The sequence below is a fragment of the Helobdella robusta genome (genome assembly GCF_000326865.2).
Source record: "Helobdella robusta unplaced genomic scaffold HELROscaffold_18, whole genome shotgun sequence".
NCBI classification, from domain to species: Eukaryota; Metazoa; Annelida; class Clitellata; order Rhynchobdellida; family Glossiphoniidae; genus Helobdella; species Helobdella robusta.
In genome coordinates this window covers 2567596-2585993 of record NW_008703981.1, presented here as the reverse complement: position 1 = coordinate 2585993, position 18398 = coordinate 2567596, and the positions used below count along the sequence as shown (strand labels likewise).

General features: G+C 33.5%; 4 protein-coding genes across 4 annotated transcripts in view; all 4 read left to right on the top strand.

Annotated features, from left to right (window-relative positions):
* Positions 1 to 1043, top strand: part of HELRODRAFT_191143 (hypothetical protein) — a gene marked incomplete at its 5' end in the record, with an annotated part of 2725 nt that extends 1682 nt beyond the window's left edge. Inside the window, 2 exons of the mRNA XM_009016465.1 lie at positions 51 to 176; positions 311 to 1043. Coding sequence (XP_009014713.1) covers positions 51 to 176; positions 311 to 572 — 388 coding nt within the window. The 3' untranslated portion in view covers positions 573 to 1043. The remainder of the gene's footprint in view (positions 1 to 50; positions 177 to 310) is intronic.
* A 1436-nt stretch (positions 1044 to 2479) lies between these two features.
* On the top strand, positions 2480 to 4673 carry HELRODRAFT_185468 (hypothetical protein). Its single transcript, XM_009016464.1, has 6 exons — positions 2480 to 2548; positions 2710 to 2758; positions 2960 to 3133; positions 3425 to 3534; positions 3673 to 3798; positions 3946 to 4673. Exons 2-6 carry the CDS (start codon positions 2714 to 2716, stop codon positions 4259 to 4261), a joined length of 771 nt encoding a protein of 256 aa, XP_009014712.1. The 5' UTR covers positions 2480 to 2548; positions 2710 to 2713; the 3' UTR covers positions 4262 to 4673.
* Positions 4674 to 5987: 1314 nt separating this feature from the next.
* HELRODRAFT_191142 (hypothetical protein) lies at positions 5988 to 8524 on the top strand. Its single transcript, XM_009016463.1, has 6 exons — positions 5988 to 6026; positions 6410 to 6458; positions 6752 to 6928; positions 7438 to 7547; positions 7700 to 7834; positions 7976 to 8524. The coding sequence occupies exons 2-6, from the start codon at positions 6414 to 6416 to the stop codon at positions 8259 to 8261; spliced, it is 753 nt and encodes a 250-aa protein (XP_009014711.1). The 5' UTR covers positions 5988 to 6026; positions 6410 to 6413; the 3' UTR covers positions 8262 to 8524.
* A 2471-nt stretch (positions 8525 to 10995) lies between these two features.
* HELRODRAFT_76588 (hypothetical protein) lies at positions 10996 to 14689 on the top strand (the record flags this gene model as incomplete). The annotated part of the gene is made up of 14 exons (XM_009016462.1): positions 10996 to 11140; positions 11243 to 11276; positions 11510 to 11587; positions 11800 to 11846; positions 11983 to 12116; positions 12246 to 12400; positions 12494 to 12637; positions 12852 to 12945; positions 13070 to 13150; positions 13243 to 13344; positions 13719 to 13790; positions 13900 to 13989; positions 14242 to 14413; positions 14646 to 14689. The coding sequence occupies 14 exons, from the start codon at positions 10996 to 10998 to the stop codon at positions 14687 to 14689; spliced, it is 1392 nt and encodes a 463-aa protein (XP_009014710.1).
* Positions 14690 to 18398: the final 3709 nt, after the last annotated feature.

Here is an 18398-nt window from a genome sequence, read left to right as displayed (position 1 = left end):
ATGTTTTTTCACGCACACACGCACAAGCAAACAAACAAATACAAACACACACACGACGAAAGAGAGGAAGTAAAAATAAGTTTGGAGCACACTGGCTTAATAACTTGGATTCCGAAAGCTTCTTACGAGACTGTCTGCTTACATACCCTGCCCAATAAGCATCAGTGTCACTACAAGTTAGTAAAAAAACACACACACAACACAATCAAATACATTTCAAACATGGATTCTACACACACACACACACACACACACACACACACACACACACACACACACACACAGAGACATACTTAATTTTTTTTTCAAGAATAGGATCTTGGTCAATTGACGATGCTACAGTGGGGCTGAGCAAATACGAAAAGGGCGGTTCCCTGACCTACTACCAGAACAGCACATGCCCCCTCACGGCAACCATGAACGGGGCTGTTATAACCCACGAATCCTACCCCTGCTGTCCAAATGTTCAGTACGCATCTCTGGAGATTTCCATCACCTACATTCATCACCACTACAGAGGCTGTGGCACTCAAACTCAGCAGACCACCACTGATCACAGTGATGAATGTTGAGTTGGTGGTAGTTTGCGAATGATGATGATGACAATGGTGGTGAGGATGATGATGATGATGATGATGATGGTAATGGTGGTGGTGATGATGATGATGGTGGTGATAATGATGATAAAGAAGATGATGGTGATGATGATGATAGTGATGATGATGATGATGGTGGTGATGATGATGATGATAATGGTGGCGGTGATGATGATGATAAAGAAGAAGATGATGATGATATATTGAATAGAAGCTTTTATCTATTTTAAAAAAAATGCTCACGTCAAACTTTTGAAAAACTGTTAGAATAAGCGAGTGATAGATTTTTTGATTTATTTATTTAACATGGAAATGAGGGATTTTAATTTGATTAGTTTCGAATAATTAATTATTTATTAACATATTTTAATTTATTTCGCAGTTTTATGTTAAATTTTTTAATTAATTTGTGTTGGGATCAGTTTTCTTAGAAAGAAATTTCAGCAAACACAGTGTTTCATTCAATTATTTTGTAAAGATATCCAGAGACCAAATGGAGGAATGTATAGTGTATACTTCAGTCGCTTAGATTTGAAAATTGAAGTCATTTTAACTACAACAACACCAACAACATCACCGTCATGATGAACGCCAACAACAACATCAACAAACTACTACTCACAACAAGGTCGTTTTAATTAAATTAATCAAACAGACAAAAATTGACGACGATGAGGAAGACGACGTTGCTGCTACTGCTGCTGCTGCTGCTGTTGAGGATAGTGATGAGAAAGATGATGATGAAAAAGGAGAGGAGAATGATGATGGTGATGACGACGACAATGGGGATGATGAAAATGTGTTTATAAAAAGATTTCTAGTTTGTATTAAACTTTCAACAAAGTTCAAAATTCGCCATAACAACATTGATGACGACGATGATGAAAGGTGGAGAAAATATAAAAAAAGAAAATTAAAGAGAGAAAGAAAGAGAGAGAGAGAGAGAAAGAGAAAATGAGAGAGAGAGAGAGAGAGTGACAATACGAATGTAGGAGAGAAAAAAATACAGACAAGTAGAGGAACTTCCTAAAAAAAATTTAAAAAATACAAACAAAATGGTAAGTTAAAAATATAAGATGAAGAAAAACTAAGTAATAGTATTATTAATAACACTAATAATAATAATAATAATAATAATAATAATAATAATAGTATTAGTGATAACACTAATAATAATAATAATAATAATAACGAAAATTATTACGAACCAAACTCTGGGTTTAAGTCTCGAAAGATTTATTAGCGAGACCACGCCAAAAATAATTTAACGTTTATTATTATTATTGCTTTTATTATTATTATTATTATTACTATTGTTATTATAGTATAAACTTATAATAGCCATTATATATTTTGCTTTAGCAGTAATAGTAGTAGCAGTAGTAGTAGTAGTAGTAGTAGTAGTAGTAGTAGTAGTAATAGTAGTAGTAGTAGTAGTAGTAGTAGTAGTAGTAGTAGTAGTAGTAGTAGTAGAAGTAGTAGTAGTAATAGTAGTAGTAGTAGTAGTAGTAGTAGTAGTAGTAGTAGTAGTAGTAGTAGTAGTAGTAATTTATTAGGACTCTATCACATCATACCACGTCATATTCTTCTGTCAACGACGATGTTTAAGTTGTTTAGGAGGTCAAGTTCAAAGTTCAAAGTTCGTGGAGAGACCTACTACTAAGACGACGACGACGATGAAGATGACGACGATGAAGATGATGGTGATGATGACGTTTGAAAAAGATGAAGACGATGGCGGTGGGTATGAGAGTAAGATGATGGTTGAGATAGAGATGATGATGAGGAAGAAGATGACGAGGAGGAATAAAATGAGGAAGAGGATGATGATGATGATGGTAAATTAGATGGAACTTTGAAATACTGAACCTTTGTTTTGCTGAAAATTTCATTTAAATACGGTTGGTTATGAACGACTAACTTGTTAATTTTGACACATCATCATCATCAAGGTGACATTATTCTATTTTAATTTTTCTATTTTATTTTCAACTCTTATTTATATTTCGATCATAATTTTAATAATTATTTATTCATAACAATCAGAAAAGTCTTTCCATTTTAGTTGAATTGTTTTGTATTTAAATGAAATTATTTGCAAATAATTTGACAGCGTAATGAAGCTTTTGTTGGTCACCTTAGTCCTTGCACTGTCAGTCGAGGTCTTTGTAATTTTTATTTTGTATAACATGTGTGTGTGTGTGTGTGTTGTGTGTGAGTGTAATCAATTAAGCAATCAATCAAGCAACCAATCAATCAAGCAACCAATCAATTAGCTAATTTTTCAATTGGCCAAGGAATCAATTAATCACTCAATCCTCTCGTATTTATATAGCGAGTTTTTCTCCAAACAAATTTTCCAGGCCATCCTTGGCTCTCACTACGAAGCAAAGGCAAAGCTATGGAAGCATCTATTTGATGACTATCACAAGGAATTCGAACCCGAGGACGCAAAGATCGGATTCGGGATGGGCATCCAGTGTGCCATGTATGATAGGAGGACCCACGTTGTCTCTACTTATGTCTGGGAGAGATACGTTAGTGATGATGGCCGGGTTGTTGGTGATGAGGATGGTGATTATGATGATGATGAGGACGATGATGATGATGATGATGATGAGGGGGAGGACTAGGATGATGTGGAGGATGATGATAACGATGACCATGATGGTGGTGATGATCCGGTAAAAATTTATCAATCAATATTCACACTCGGGTTGAAAATATTGTTATCGTTGTACTCGTTGTACTCTATACATCATTATCATCATCGTAACCATCATCATCATCACGTTGTCATCCGATCATCATCAATATCACGTGACCAGTCGTGGGTGGACAAACGTCTGACCTGGGCACCAGCCGATTATGACAACGTGCAATCACTCAGGGTGAGTCCCGACCATCTCTGGATGCCAGACTTCAAACTCTACCACGGGTATGTCTGTCTGTCTGGTCTGTCTGTTTTATCTGTCTGTCTGTCTGTGTCTTTGTGCAATACTATAATACCTCTCAAGTATATAAAACGTATTAATATTATGCTATATATGTATAATATAACACCATGATGCCTCAGACATGACGAGAAAGAAATGACGAAGACGGTGCTGAACCACGATGGCTCCATCATCTGGATCCCACCAGCCATGTATAAGTCCCTCTGCGAGAAGGGCGCCAATGACACCCTGCACTGCCACTACAAGTTAGTTAGACCATTTCGTAATTAATTATCATTTAGAGAGAAAGATAGAGAGAGTGTGGAAGAGAGAGAAAGAGAGAGAGGGAGGGAAAGAGAGAACATCAAAATAAATTGCAACAAAAACATTTTTATTTTCTCTCACCCTTCCAGAATCGGGTCATGGACGGTTGATGACGACACAGTGGGTCTGGAGAAATGGGGTGCTGGGGCTAGCCTCGACTACTACCAGAACACAACCTGCCCTCTGGTGCCCTCTCTGGGTCACGTCGAGGTCATACGCCGTACCTACCCCTGCTGCCACAACATTCCATATGCTGCTATGGAGATCGCTGTAGACTACGTCTATCATGATGACCATGACGATGACCATCATCACCACCACCATCACCACGATCATGATCATGATCATGATCATCACGCGGCTGTTGCTAAACCTGCCCATGACGACCATGAGGATGAATGTTAAGATGCTTTCGATGTCATATGACGGTTTGGTTGCAGCTGCTGTGGCTGCTACAGAAGCTGCTGCTGCTGCTAATTTTGTTATCTTTGTAGTTATTGTGGTTGTAGTTGATGTTGATTTGAAGATGAAACGATTGATTATGGACAAAAAATTGCTTTCGTGACAAAAAAAATTTGTTCAAATATTTCAGTACGTTATTATGAAAGAAATCACGTCCAGACGTTTAAAGAGTTTGAGATGAAATGATAAAAAAAAGTCTTTATTGAAGTGTCAATCATTAATTGATCGTGTATGCAGTTTATAATTTGCCTTTTGATATTTTTAATGTTTCATTTTCAACATTTGCTTGCCTAAAAAAATTTTTAAAAAAATTTCACTTCTTAATGAAAAATAAACAAAAATGACAATAAAAAAAGTTAATTCAAAAAGTGTCTTAACAATAGCACAAAAAACCGAAGAGAATAATTCAACTTTAAATATTTATCGCACAAAAAAAATAATTTTGAATTAACAAAAGTAAAACCACCGATTAAAATCAAATGTTATTATCGTAAAAAAAAAGTCGCCAAATTTGTAATTTAGACTAGCTCGATATACAAAAAAATGAGTTGTTCATTTAATTGCATTGCTCTTAAACTAGTAAACACTAAAAATACTTAATTACTACTCCCTTCTTTAGTTAGTACACATTTATTCAATAACTTCTACTACAAATCCATTAGAATGCTTACGTAATAACGAAAGAATTCCTTAAAATAGTGTTGCAAAATCCATCTTAAACATTCATAAATCAGGATTACGCAATTTACACTACTACATAAAGATATAAATTGTTGCTCTTCTAATTAATTTATTAGGTTCTGTTAAACCTTGCAGCCGTGATATCAAAAAGAAAAAATATTTTGACAGTAGCGTTGCTATCACTGCTGTTACTATTTCTGCTGCTGCTGCCGCTACTACTACTGCTACAACTTCTGCTGGTATTACTACTACTACTACTACTACTACTACTACTACTACTACTACTACTACTACTACTACTACTACTACTGCTACTAATGTTACTATTACCACTCCCTTCTACAGTCGCATGCGGCTGCGTCTATCGCTACTGCTACTATTACTGCTGCTGCTACTAGCAGTAGTACTATCCTCTATGAGAGAGAGAGAGAGAGAGAGAGAGAAAGGCAGGAGGGAGAGAGAGAAAAAAACAGGAGAAGAGAGAGGGAGAGTGTAATTAAAAATTAAGATATATGCTCAGACTTGGCCACAAATCACCGTCTACTTGTTGCGTGTTGGTTGCGTGACATTTGCAGTAGAGTAACTTTTGAACCGAGGTACATATATAAGACATAAGCACCACACACACGCACACACATGCGCGCACACACACGCACACACACACGCACATACAGGCTCACTATATATATATATATATATATATATATATACCTAAGTGTACATATAAGAATAATCGTATAAGAAGCATACGATTTACACTTGTACATACAGCATTATAATTTCGTAATTTTAACTATACATAATTTTCCAAATCATCTTAATTCTGATTTATGGATCTGAGAAAACGTGTTACATCAAAATGTTGACCAAAGTTTAACGTTCAAAAAATGTAATTGAGACTCGAGACCACCTAGCGTCGCGATTTCAAAGTCTAGAGACTGTCTTATAAGAGACAGGTTCTAGTTCATGCGGTAGTTACTATCTAGAGTGAAGACCCAACTGAGGTAGAGCAACTAAACTTTGATCGGTTTGTGATGCAAATTTTTTTACAATTTTTACGGGTTTTTTCCATTTATGGTATATTTTCTAACTTGGTTGTTGCATTGTGGGTTTTTATAAGAATTTTCGAGTGAATTATTTTTTTAACAATTTTTGATATATTTTTTATGTATATTTTTAAATTATTGGCTTTTATTTGTGTTGTAACTCATTATTTGTATAACTTTTCGATCTTTTTCTCCCTTTTTACGTTCGTAAATGTTTTTTTTTTGGAAAATTTTTATGTTAATTGTAGAGATTTTTTCATCGTTTATGAAGCATTCTGTGCAGTTTCGATAATCCACATTTGAGTTTCGGCTGTTTAGCATTTATTTTATTTCATTTTTTAATTTAATTTATTTTCTTTTACAGAAACATGAAGATCATTCTTTTAAGTTTGGTGGTGGTCCTATCCATCCAGGTGCCCGAGCTAACTTACTAACATTTACTTGCATGAATATAAATTATAAACAGTTAACTTGGTTGTCACATAAATTATTACGTAAAATAAAATATTAAATTGAAAATATGAAATAAATATAGAATGAATAAAATAAAAAATGTTAGAAATTCCCAGAGGTGTCTACTAGAAGAACACGTTGCATGCATTCGACTTGGATCTCTTGCGATCGAACTCGGTCACTACATCAATAATGCTTGGCATCTTAAGCATTAGGCAATCTACATCATTGAATCCTTCGTTTAAATTTACAGGACATCTTTGCCGATCACCATTATGAAAGTTTGAAAAAGCTGAAAGACCATCTGTTGGATGGTTACAGGAAGGATTTCGCTCCAAGTCCAGTTGACGTTCAGTTCAGTTTCGATCTCAGGGCTGCTCGTTACAACAAAAAAACTCACGTTGTCGAAACCACAGTCTGGGAATCATACGTCAGTGAATTAGGCAATCAATCAATCATTCAATCAATCAATCATTCAATCAATCAATCATTCAATCAATCAATCAATCAATCAATCAATCAATCAATCAATCAATCAATCAATCAATCAATCAATCAATCATTCAATCAATCAATCAATCATTCAATCAATCAATCATTCAATCAATCAATCAATCAATCAATCAATCAATCAATCAATCAATCATTCAATCAATCAATCATTCAATCAATCAATCATTCAATCAATCAATCAATCATTCAATCAATCAATCATTCAATCAATCAATCATTCAATCAATCAATCATTCAATCAATCAATCATTTAGTCAAACAGTCAATCGCTCAAATAATCATGATCAATCGAGCCATCGATCTTTTAATAATCTACCCGCCTGTAAATTATCAGCGCAATCGTCATTATTATTTTCACCTTCATCGCCATCATCATCGTCTTCATCCTCACCATTGTCCCCATCTTACTCTCCATCGTCACCGTAGAAATGGCATGACGATCGATTGGTTTGGAAGCCAGAGGACTACGACAACCGTTCCATCATCATCATGGAGCACGATCCCATCTGGACCCCTGACTTCAAACTTTACAACGAGTAAGTTCAGTTAGTCTTTATTTTTTAAAAAAAATATTTGATGACTGAATTGTTAGAACGCCCGTTTTTGAGTTCCATGAACTGGGTTTAAATGCGAAGTCATCCTTCCAACTTCAATCAAATTTAAACTAAAACACCATCTACAAATGCAGAGTTGACGAGAGAGAGGATAGAGATGAGACAAACGTGAGGATTCACTCGGATGGCACCGTGGAGTGGTACCCCACCGCCCTCTACCAGACCTACGGCAAGAAGGGAGCCGGCAAATCAGGAACCGTTCATTTTGTGTTAGTTGCTCTTTTTATGTGTTTGCGATTATTTGATGATACTTTTACAATTTTTTTATTAAGATCGTCGTCGGTTTTTCATTTTTATCGCCATCACACGCACACACGTACACACGCACACACGCACGCACGCACACACAGGATCGGATCATGGAGCTTCCACACAAGCATCCTGAAGATCAGCAAGATGGGTGAAGGGGTGAGCCTCCGATATTTCCTCAACGAGACGAGCCCACTACTGGCCGAAATCGACCACGTAGATGTCGACGCCAAGAGGTACTCGGATTTTGATAAAGATTTCGCCACCCTCGATGCCACCGTGGTCTTCAAGAAGAGACCGGACTACGATGACGATGACGACCACCACCACCACCCACACACACACGACAAGGCTCCAGAAGCCGCCCACGCCGCTGACGATTGTTAGAACATAGTCTAGAAGGTTCTAGAGGGTTTTGGAATGTTCTAGAAGGCTCTTGAACGTTTGGAAACATTTTAAATTGTTTAATAATAAAGTCTGGGGGAATGTTTCTTGTGTGGATGTTTTTTGAGTTTCTGGAACTTGGCTTGTAGTGACGAGTGCGGCTGTGGTTGGATGATGAATAAATTATTTCTATCTCTGGGTCATGATCGAATTAGTTTTTTAATTAATTTATTAATTAATAGCTAATAAATGATTTCAATTTCAAACCAATTTGTGTGCGTCGGTTAAATTAGTTCTCAAACATACGAAAATATCTCGAGATATTATTGAGAGAACCAATATTGAATACACGTCGTTATGTTCAAAAACAGTTTATAATGACATCAATAACAACAACAATAATAATATTAACAACAACAATAACATCATTAACAATAACAATAGTAGTAACAATAATAATAATAATAACAATAATAATAATAAAGATATCAAGTGATTGATAGGATGATTAGTTTCACACAAGATGTGACAACCTTAAAATTAAAAAATTTAACTATCTATATCTTAATCTTATTTTTCAGTAACCTGGCTCGGCCGTTTGGTTGAATCACCAGTGTTTGGTAGATACAAATCAAAATGTTGTTAGCAGAGCACAAATGTCACCATTCCTTCTTTGTTTTATGTCTGAAAATAACTCGACGTGTATAAAATTAAAGGTGAGCATGGGAACGGAAATGGCGGGTATCCCATGGAAATGGTAAAACTTTATTTGCGGGAATGGGAATATTAGGAAATAGGAAATTGCAGTTTGGGAGTCGAGAATGATAAGCGGGGATGGAAAAAATGGGAGAAACGGCATCTACGTGCGAAAATAAAAGCCTATATATATATATATATATATATATATTTATTTATTTATTTATTTATTTATTTATATATGTATATTTGTACACATGTGATCGATGTAAAGACATAGGCACACACGTACGCGATATTCTATATACAACTATATATAACTGAAGAGGATCGGGAATGAGAAAAAAAATAGGAGGAAATTTGGAACAAATTTCAATTCCCGCTCAGTTTGAACAAGGTTAGTTTTAAGACATTTTTGAGTTACCACGTAGCCGAAGTTTTCTTTATATCACAGTCAACCATAGAACTATAACATCAGCTAACCTGTATGTTGTAATAGGTGGCAATATACTTAATTCTACAGTTTTTTCAACTGACACTGTTATTGAATGGATTGTTTTAAGAAACTAATAAGCTATCAGTCATCATAATTTTTCATTATCATTATCACTGGCATCTTCTTTCATCATCTGCATCAGCAACTTCTAACATCTAATTTATAGTATAAGTGAAATTACTGTACTAAAATGATTTGAATACAAATCGCTGATTTCTTGCAAATTTAACGTTATTTTGGAGTATTTATTTTAATTATTGATCGTTTATTAATATTTTGCGGTTTTGAAGCATTTTGTCGATGAAATCAAGTAAAGCTCGCGTTAGCTCTACAAACGCTTTATATTGTAGTGCGATACTATTATGAACGGTTGGCTGATCTTAGCATGAAATTTCAATGAATTATTTATAATAAAATATTTTTCATTACATTAAATAATAAAAATCTCTTACAAAAAATGTTTTAATTAATTTTTTTTTTAAATTTAATTTTAAAACATCAAAGAGCTTTCCAAAATTGAATTTTTAGACGAATCACACATTTTGGCTTTCATCTTCAGTTTGGCTTTGTTGTGTCCTATTGTGAAACCAACACGCGAAGTAGAGAAATAAATAACTTTAAAATTAATTTCGCCTAAAAATTCTGAAAGATCCTAATCAAAATGAACCCACCGGACAATTGGGACGATCAACCAATTGAAGGTGTGACCACTTCTCTGGCCCAACAATCATTAGAGGGCCCAAAATCCGAACCGGCTGTCTTGCCTGGTCACAACGTGTTTGCTAAGGAATTCGTTCCTAGTTTCTCTTTTAAACCTCCGGGGCCAGCTGTTCCGGACGAAAAGTTAGTGCAAAGTTCTATGATGGCCGACGATAGCTCGCCGCCACGACCGGCTGATGATTCCGGTAAAAAACCGTTTTCTATTTTTTTTCTATTGTTTTTTAAATTAAATTAAAAATGAATTGAAATTTTATTAACTGATTAATTTTTCATTATAATAAATAATTCTATTCCTAATTGGGTTTTCTAAAATAAAAAATGGCAGACAAATCAGCTGCCTCATCTCATCATGAAGATTTAAACAAAATTGCAAACGCTGATGGGACAGAGACAAACATTCTAGTGTCTGAAAATGGTTGGTTACCACATTTTATTAATAATTAATATAATTAATAATAATTAATTAAATATTTAATTTTTGACTAAATATAAACTCAGCACTATTTTTTCTCTGTTTTATTCTGTTCAAGAAAGTTATTATTACGTATAATTTTTTTGTTAATCTCAACTTATAATTCAGGTGAAAAAATGGAGGATGATGATGGAGGTTTATATGGATTTTTGTGATATTTTGCCATATATATCAGTTCAATCATCTAGAAATTTCTCTAAAAACATTACAAATAACCTTTCACAACCATAGTTAATTTCTAATCATTCGCATGACAACTCAGCCTTCATTATCAGATTCATTGAACATCTATCATGGTTTTCACCCTAATTTTAGGAAATTGGTCTGACAAAGCCTCAGAAAGCGGCAGCACAATGGACGAAGGGGGGACTGATTCAGAGGCAGGTGGGGTAGGCGGATGTGGTCCCGGGGTCACAAAACCAAAAAAGATGGCCAAAGTTGTAAATACTCAGTCTAAACGAAAAGATCATCTCAATATTGTTTTCATTGGACATGTTGGTCAGTTTAATTGTCGATTGAATTGTTGGATGAATGAATGACCGATTATGTTTGCTTTCTTTGTTTGTAATTAACATTAAATGAAGTTATTTTACATCGCAGATGCTGGCAAATCAACAATAGGAGGACATATAATGTAATTAGTGAATTAATATTATTTTTTACATTTTTCAAAATTTACATTAAAATTAATTATCCAATTGATTGATTGATTAACTTTACATTATTCAATTAGTCTTTCCTTAATTTTTTTCGTTTAATCTGTTCCTAGGTCTTTTCATCTTTCCCCAACTTGTTTATCTTTCTCAAAATTTTTATCTTTTTTCAATTTATAATCTTCCCTAAATCTGTTACCTTTCCCTAATTTAGGTACCTAACAGGACAGGTAGACAAGAGAACGTTGGAGAAATATGAGAGAGAGGCTAAGGAAAAGAACAGAGAGAGCTGGTAAGTTTGGAAAAAGATGTTGTCTGCCTGTCTCAGTGTGTATGTCTGTCTGTCTGTATCAGTGTGTATGTCTGTATCATGTCTGTCTGTCTATTTGTTTGTGACTAAATTCTACTTCAAATTTTCATTGATAAGAAGTATTGTACTTTTTTATTGGTCCATAATATTAACATCTCCATTATATTACAACCAAACATTTCACAATGTGTCAGGTACTTGTCTTGGGCACTGGACACCAATTTAGAAGAGAGAGACAAAGGTATTGAAGATGATCATTATTATAAATATTTATTATTATTATGATGATAATTATAATTATTATATCATCATTGTATAACTTCAGCAATCCTCCACTGCTAACTTCACTAACTTTGCATAACCGCCATCACCAACAGGCAAAACAGTGGAAGTTGGTCGGGCCTTCTTTGAAACTGAGAACAAACATTTTACCATTCTGGATGCCCCAGGCCACAAAAGTTTCGTCCCCAACATGATTGGTGGCGCTTCTCAGGCTGATATTGCTGTTCTTGTTAGTAGTCTTCTTCTGTACTAGTTCTTTAGTAATGTTTTTTAACAAAAATCATATGGTTTGTTTTGTTATATCGGAGAACTTTTTTAAAAAATTTAAAATACCCTTCTGCCTAATTTCACTAATTAGGTGATCTCGGCTAGAAAAGGAGAATTTGAGACGGGATTCGAGAGAGGGGGCCAGACGAGAGAGCATGCCATGTTGGTTAAGACGGCAGGAGTTCGACACCTCATCATTCTCGTCAACAAGATGGATGATCCCACTGTCGAATGGGACGAAGCAAGGTTAGAAAGGGCTCCAGGGATGGCCGATGTGTATACTCTTTTAAAAAATTGTTTTTACCTAAATTCGCTTTCTGGTGCAATTTCACACTGAAGGTTCAACGAAATCAAAGACAAACTGACGCCTTACCTGAAAAAGTGTGGCTTCAACCCGAAAAATGACATCACCTACATACCAGTGTCGGGATTGGTTGGCCACAATCTCAAAGAGGTCAATACTACCCTCTGCCCGTGGTATAGGTCAGTTTTGGGGTATTTTTCTCATTATAGTTTGATATTAGTGATAGTGTTGGTTCAGGGTGTTTCTTGATATATTGTTTGGTAGTCATGTTATTTTTATCTAATCAATCTTAGCAATGGATAGTTCTATTTATTACTGAATGTTTTTTATTTATTCTATAACATAAATTTATCTTTCATCATTTGTTTATTCAGTTTTTTTTTCATTCTCCAGTGGCCAATCACTAATCAGTTATCTCGATAGCCTTCCATCCATCAGTCGAATGAACAGAGGACCCATTCGAATGCCCATTGTCGATAGATACAAAGTGAGATGGTGATTGGCTAGGTAGAAAAATAATGATGATGATGATGATAAAAAAAAGTGATGATGACGATGTTGATAACAGAAGTGATGATGACGATGTTGATAAAAAATCTGTCAACCAATAGGACATGGGGACGATTGTTCTGGGCAAGATTGAGTCAGGGGTCATCTCAAAAGGTCAAGTTCTCACCATGATGCCTAATAAGGTCATTCTTGTGGTGGTGGTAATGATGGCAGTAATGATGGTGATAGTGATGATGACGATTTTAATTGTGATGATTATGATGGTTATTTTTAGTGTTCAGTGGAAGTCATGCAGCTCTGGTCGGACGACGACGAAACTGATCAGGTGTTTCCGGGAGAGAATGTGAAGATAAAATTGAAGAATGTCGAAGAGGAGGTTGAGATGATGACGACGATGATGACGTTTTGTCCCTTGTATTGTTTGTGTATGTTTTTGTATCGATTTTGTATCGATTTGGTGTGCTTGTTTCATTTGTTCATTATGTTACTTCGAGGAAGTCTTCATAGTCGTCGTCATTAATGTTCCCATCATCACCATCCTCCATCATTCGTCATTGCTATTTTACTTACGCTACCTCACTCGTCACTGTTATCACAATCCTAATCGCTATGAGCTCACCATCGTCTTAAGCATCGTCATCTCCATAGTCTCATCATTATCACTATCTCCTTAGCCGTCATCATCATCATCACTACCTCCCTAACTATCATCATCATCACTATCTCCCTAATCATCTCAATCATTATCAGGATGTGTCTCCTGGCTTTATTTTATGCTCAGTTGAAAATCTCTGCCATACTGCTAAAACTTTTGACGCCCAGGTTTTACTTAATTAATTATAATAATAATTATTAATTATAATAATTATATTATGATAATAACAAATATTATTTCTGTACTAATTTTAGAAATTTTCTTCTATTCTTCTAGGTAGTAATTCTGGAGCACAAATCAATCATATGTGCTGGGTACAGTGCCGTCATGCACATACATGCCTGTGCTGAAGAAGTTACTGTCAAGGTCCGTCCCTCTCTGTTCCTGTCTGTCTCTGTGTGTGTGTGTTTTTGTATACGCGTGTGTTTGTTTTCGTATGTGTGTGTGTGAGAGAGAGAGAGAGTTTGAAAAAAATGCCAATTTACTTTTAAATACTTTTAAATATTTTCTCCGTGTCAAAATCATTCAATCAAACCATACAAAAACTTCGAAATATATCGACAAACCCTTGAAAAACTTCGCATACGCGCACACTTACACACACACACACACACACAGGCCTTGATATGCCTAATCGACAAGAAAACGAACGAGAAATCGACGTTGAGGCCGAGATTCATAAAGCAGGATCAGATTGCAATTGTGAGGTTGGAGGTGGCTGCTGGGATGATCTGCCTGGAACCCTTCAAGGACTTTCCACAGATGGGAAGGTTCACGCTGAGAGATGAAGGTGAGGCATTTTCTGGATTTGATAGCTCTTTGTGAGTGTGTGCTACACGCGCGCTCGTGTGTGTGTGGCGTTGTGTGTTTTTTCTTTGTATTTTTTTTCTTTGTTTTTTCTATTTAGTATTCGTTTGAATGTCTGTGTTTGATGTTCTCTTATAAATGATTAATTTGATTGGTTTATTAGTTGACCAGTTGGTTGATTGATTGACTAATTGGTTGATTTTATTTATTTCAAGGACGTACAATTGGAATAGGCAAGGTGCTCAAAGTAGTTGCTTAAGATATCAATCACCACAGAGTACCCGTACATACATACATACATATGTATATATATATATATATATATATATATATATATATATATATATATATTGTTTAACAACATATTATTATTATCGTTTACGAGAAATTTAAGTTGAGTTCATTGATTAATTTTAATAATGATGATAATTGGCGATGATGATGTGATGTATCTAGATCATTTAGATTGTTATGTTAATGATGATGATGACGATAAAGGCATGATGATGATGATGTTATAATTATATTAATGCTTTTATGAACTTGTATATATATGTATGTATGTATGTATATATGTATCAGTTTATCTTTTTTTTTGTGTTGAATGTTAAGTTTCATTCATTCATTTCTCCATTCAGTCGATTCACATTTTTACAGATTACATATACATATAATATTACTATTATTCTTATTGTTTATTTATTTTCAAAAGGACGAATGAATGAATTAATTTTTTCGTGAATCGAAAAAGGCGATCGATCTAAATAGAGTGATAATAAATAAAAAGCATCATCTGTGTAATATCTATGGATATATTTGTTACTATTTCTTTGTTGTCATGGTGTCTTATTATTATTGTTGTTATGGGTGTTGATGTTATTATTGTAAGGCTTACTATCAGTATGTAATGTTCATACTCTCAGTTGTAATAAGCCAGTTGGTTTTATTCTTATTATTTTTAATAGTACTACAGTTATTATTATTGTTATTTATTTGTTATTATTATTATTTATTTAAGTTAATTGTTACTGTAATAATATATTTTTATACATAGGCTTTTTTGGATTTAGAGTTTATTTAGTAAATTAATCAGCAAACATACGGAGAAAAAAAACATATATATATATATATATATATATATATATATATATATATAGTTTTACAATATAATTAATTTTTATAGCAAAATGCGACCAAAGAAGATAAGAAAACACCAAAGATATAATAATGAAAAAACACTAACGATAATATAAAGTCAAAGATTAACAAGTATATATATATGTATATATATTATAAATATATATATACATATAATCAATTTATAATCTATAAATCAATTTAAAAATGAAATTTAACTATTTATGAGCAGTTCTTGGTGGATTGGAGATGAATATATATATATATATAATATGTATGTATATAAATATATATAGTATTTATGCTAGAAGTATGCTTATGGTTGATAAGAGTAATTTTTAGCCAGCAGTAGTCTTATTACAGTAATTTGCTTGAAGTTATGAACTAATAGAAGTAATTAATAATTTAATTAAAGTAATCAGTGATTTAATTAAAGTAATTAGTAATTTAATTAAAGTAATTAATGATTTAATTAAGGTAATTAGTAATTTGGTTGCTAGTTTTTTTTTATATTCCAATGATGCTTCAAGGTAATTTTCATTATTTAAACCATTTGTATATATGTATACATATATATATAATATATATATATATGTATATAATATATATATATAAACAACTGCATGTCTGATAGACTCAATCTTATATATATATATATAATATATTGAAAAATTGATTAATATATAAAGAAAAATCAAAGGCAAATTAACAAACAACGACACAGTAATTAATTTTGGTAAAAGTAATGACGATTAGAAACATCAAGAGATACACCAAACACACACACGCTCACACACACAATAATTAGCCATAAATTATTATATTAACGCATTCATTATGAAAAATGGTAATATCCCAATTATGTGACCCTATAATATGCGAGTATTCGATAAGTGTACGGTATCCGACGCCGGTTCTAACCGTATACCGGTTCAATCGGTATAACTTATATATATATATATATATATATATATATATATACATACATATGTAATGTTGTTTGTATGTATGTATAGAATGTATCATCAGCAATCGATTTCAATTATGCGCTCTGCAAATATGTGAGTGTATGTATGTATGTTTGTGTAGGTTTAAATTAAGAACAGAAAGATGAATGAACGACTGAATGAACGAACGAACGAATGAATGAATGAATGGACGAATAAACGAAAGAATGACTGAACGAATGAATGAATTAGTAATTTTCATTTGGTTGTACTAAATGAAAAAGTTATTCATAGCAAATTTAGTTGTAGAAAAACCATTAAAAACTAATAAAAACCATTAAAAACTAATAGAAACCATTAAAAACTAATAAAAACCGTTTTTCATCGTAATTAATAAAATTATTATTTAAATTATTAATATAATAATAATTTCAAAATTACCAACAAACCTATAAAACAGACAAATAAATCTATCGAAAACCCACTTCTATTTATCGACTGCATCTCTTAACATTCCCTCAAATGAGTTTGCCGAAATCTCATTGATATTGATTACAACTATTACTTTCATTGCTACTACTACTACCACTACTACTACTACTACTACTACTACTACTACTACTACTACTACTACTACTACTGCTACTACTACCAACGCTACCTTTACTACAAAAACAATAAAATTATTATCATTAGAGCAAATACTACTAAAACAAATGCAAATACTTTTGTTACTAAAACAGTCACTATTAATACTAACACCACTACTAATTGCTGTCTTGACTACTGCTGCTTCTAGAAATACTACTAATAATACTACAATTAGTATTTGTATCATCGATTCTTTCTGCTAGTAAGTACATTAGCGTAAATAAATTATTCATACAAAAAACATTCAAATACACATACACACATACATACCTTATAAGCGCATATAAAAAATTATATGAGAGAGAGAGAGAGAGACATAGAGAAAAAGACAAAGAGAGAGACAACAAACGGAGAAATAGAAAAAAAACCATAATTTGTTACTACAAAACCTACATTTTTAGTAAGACGATTAAAGAACTAGTTATAAAAATAATTATTCAAAAATCATTTTCATAATTGTATTCGTCTCTCTTGTGGGCTTTTCTACTAAATTTAATTTAAATGAAAAAAACCGGCAAAATTGAAGAAGAAAAAAGAATTTTTGAAGAGGATAGCTAAGTACGGTGAAATATTAATGAAAGTAAAAACAACATCACACGCGCGCAAAGTATAATGACGATGATGATGACGATGGTGATGATGGTGATGACGATGGTGATGATTATGGTGATGATGACGACGAAGACGATGATGATGATGATGGTAGCGGTAAAAGTAACCACGACAATGCCTACAAACAGCAAGAATGATATATAAAGACAGCAACGACGATGATGATGACGATTGTAATAGTGATGATAATGATGATGGAGAAGAAGAAGAAGATGGCGGAGAAGATGACGTAATGTCTGGCGATTTACAGTAGGAGAAGGACGATAATATTTTGACGTTATGAATCAATAGGTACAATCAATACGACATTTATACGATATATATGTATGTGTCTTTCTTTGTATGTATGTGTGTGTGTCGGTGTATATATATATATATATATATATATGTGTGTGTGTGTGTGTGTGTGTGTGTGTGTGTGTGGGTGGGTGTATATACGTACGTGTATGTATATATCCCATAGAGTCATCATAAACCACATCGTTAAAAGCATCTCTAATTTTATCGATTACAGAGAGAGAGAAAAAGAGAGAAAAAAAGAAAGGAGAGGATGTAGAAACAAATAAATCATAATTATATTATCATCGTCATCGTCGTCATTACTATAAGCATATAATGTAT

Coding starts and splice junctions, on each gene's coding strand:
- HELRODRAFT_185468 (XM_009016464.1), top strand. CDS start 2,714: ATGAAGCTTTTGTTGGTCACCTTAGTCCTTGCACTGTCAGTCGAG. Junction 2,759..2,959: donor TCCTTGCACTGTCAGTCGAG/GTCTTTGTAATT, acceptor CAAATTTTCCAG/GCCATCCTTGGCTCTCACTA. Junction 3,134..3,424: donor CTTATGTCTGGGAGAGATAC/GTTAGTGATGAT, acceptor TCACGTGACCAG/TCGTGGGTGGACAAACGTCT.
- HELRODRAFT_191142 (XM_009016463.1), top strand. CDS start 6,414: ATGAAGATCATTCTTTTAAGTTTGGTGGTGGTCCTATCCATCCAG. Junction 6,459..6,751: donor TGGTGGTCCTATCCATCCAG/GTGCCCGAGCTA, acceptor TTAAATTTACAG/GACATCTTTGCCGATCACCA. Junction 7,835..7,975: donor TCAGGAACCGTTCATTTTGT/GTTAGTTGCTCT, acceptor ACGCACACACAG/GATCGGATCATGGAGCTTCC.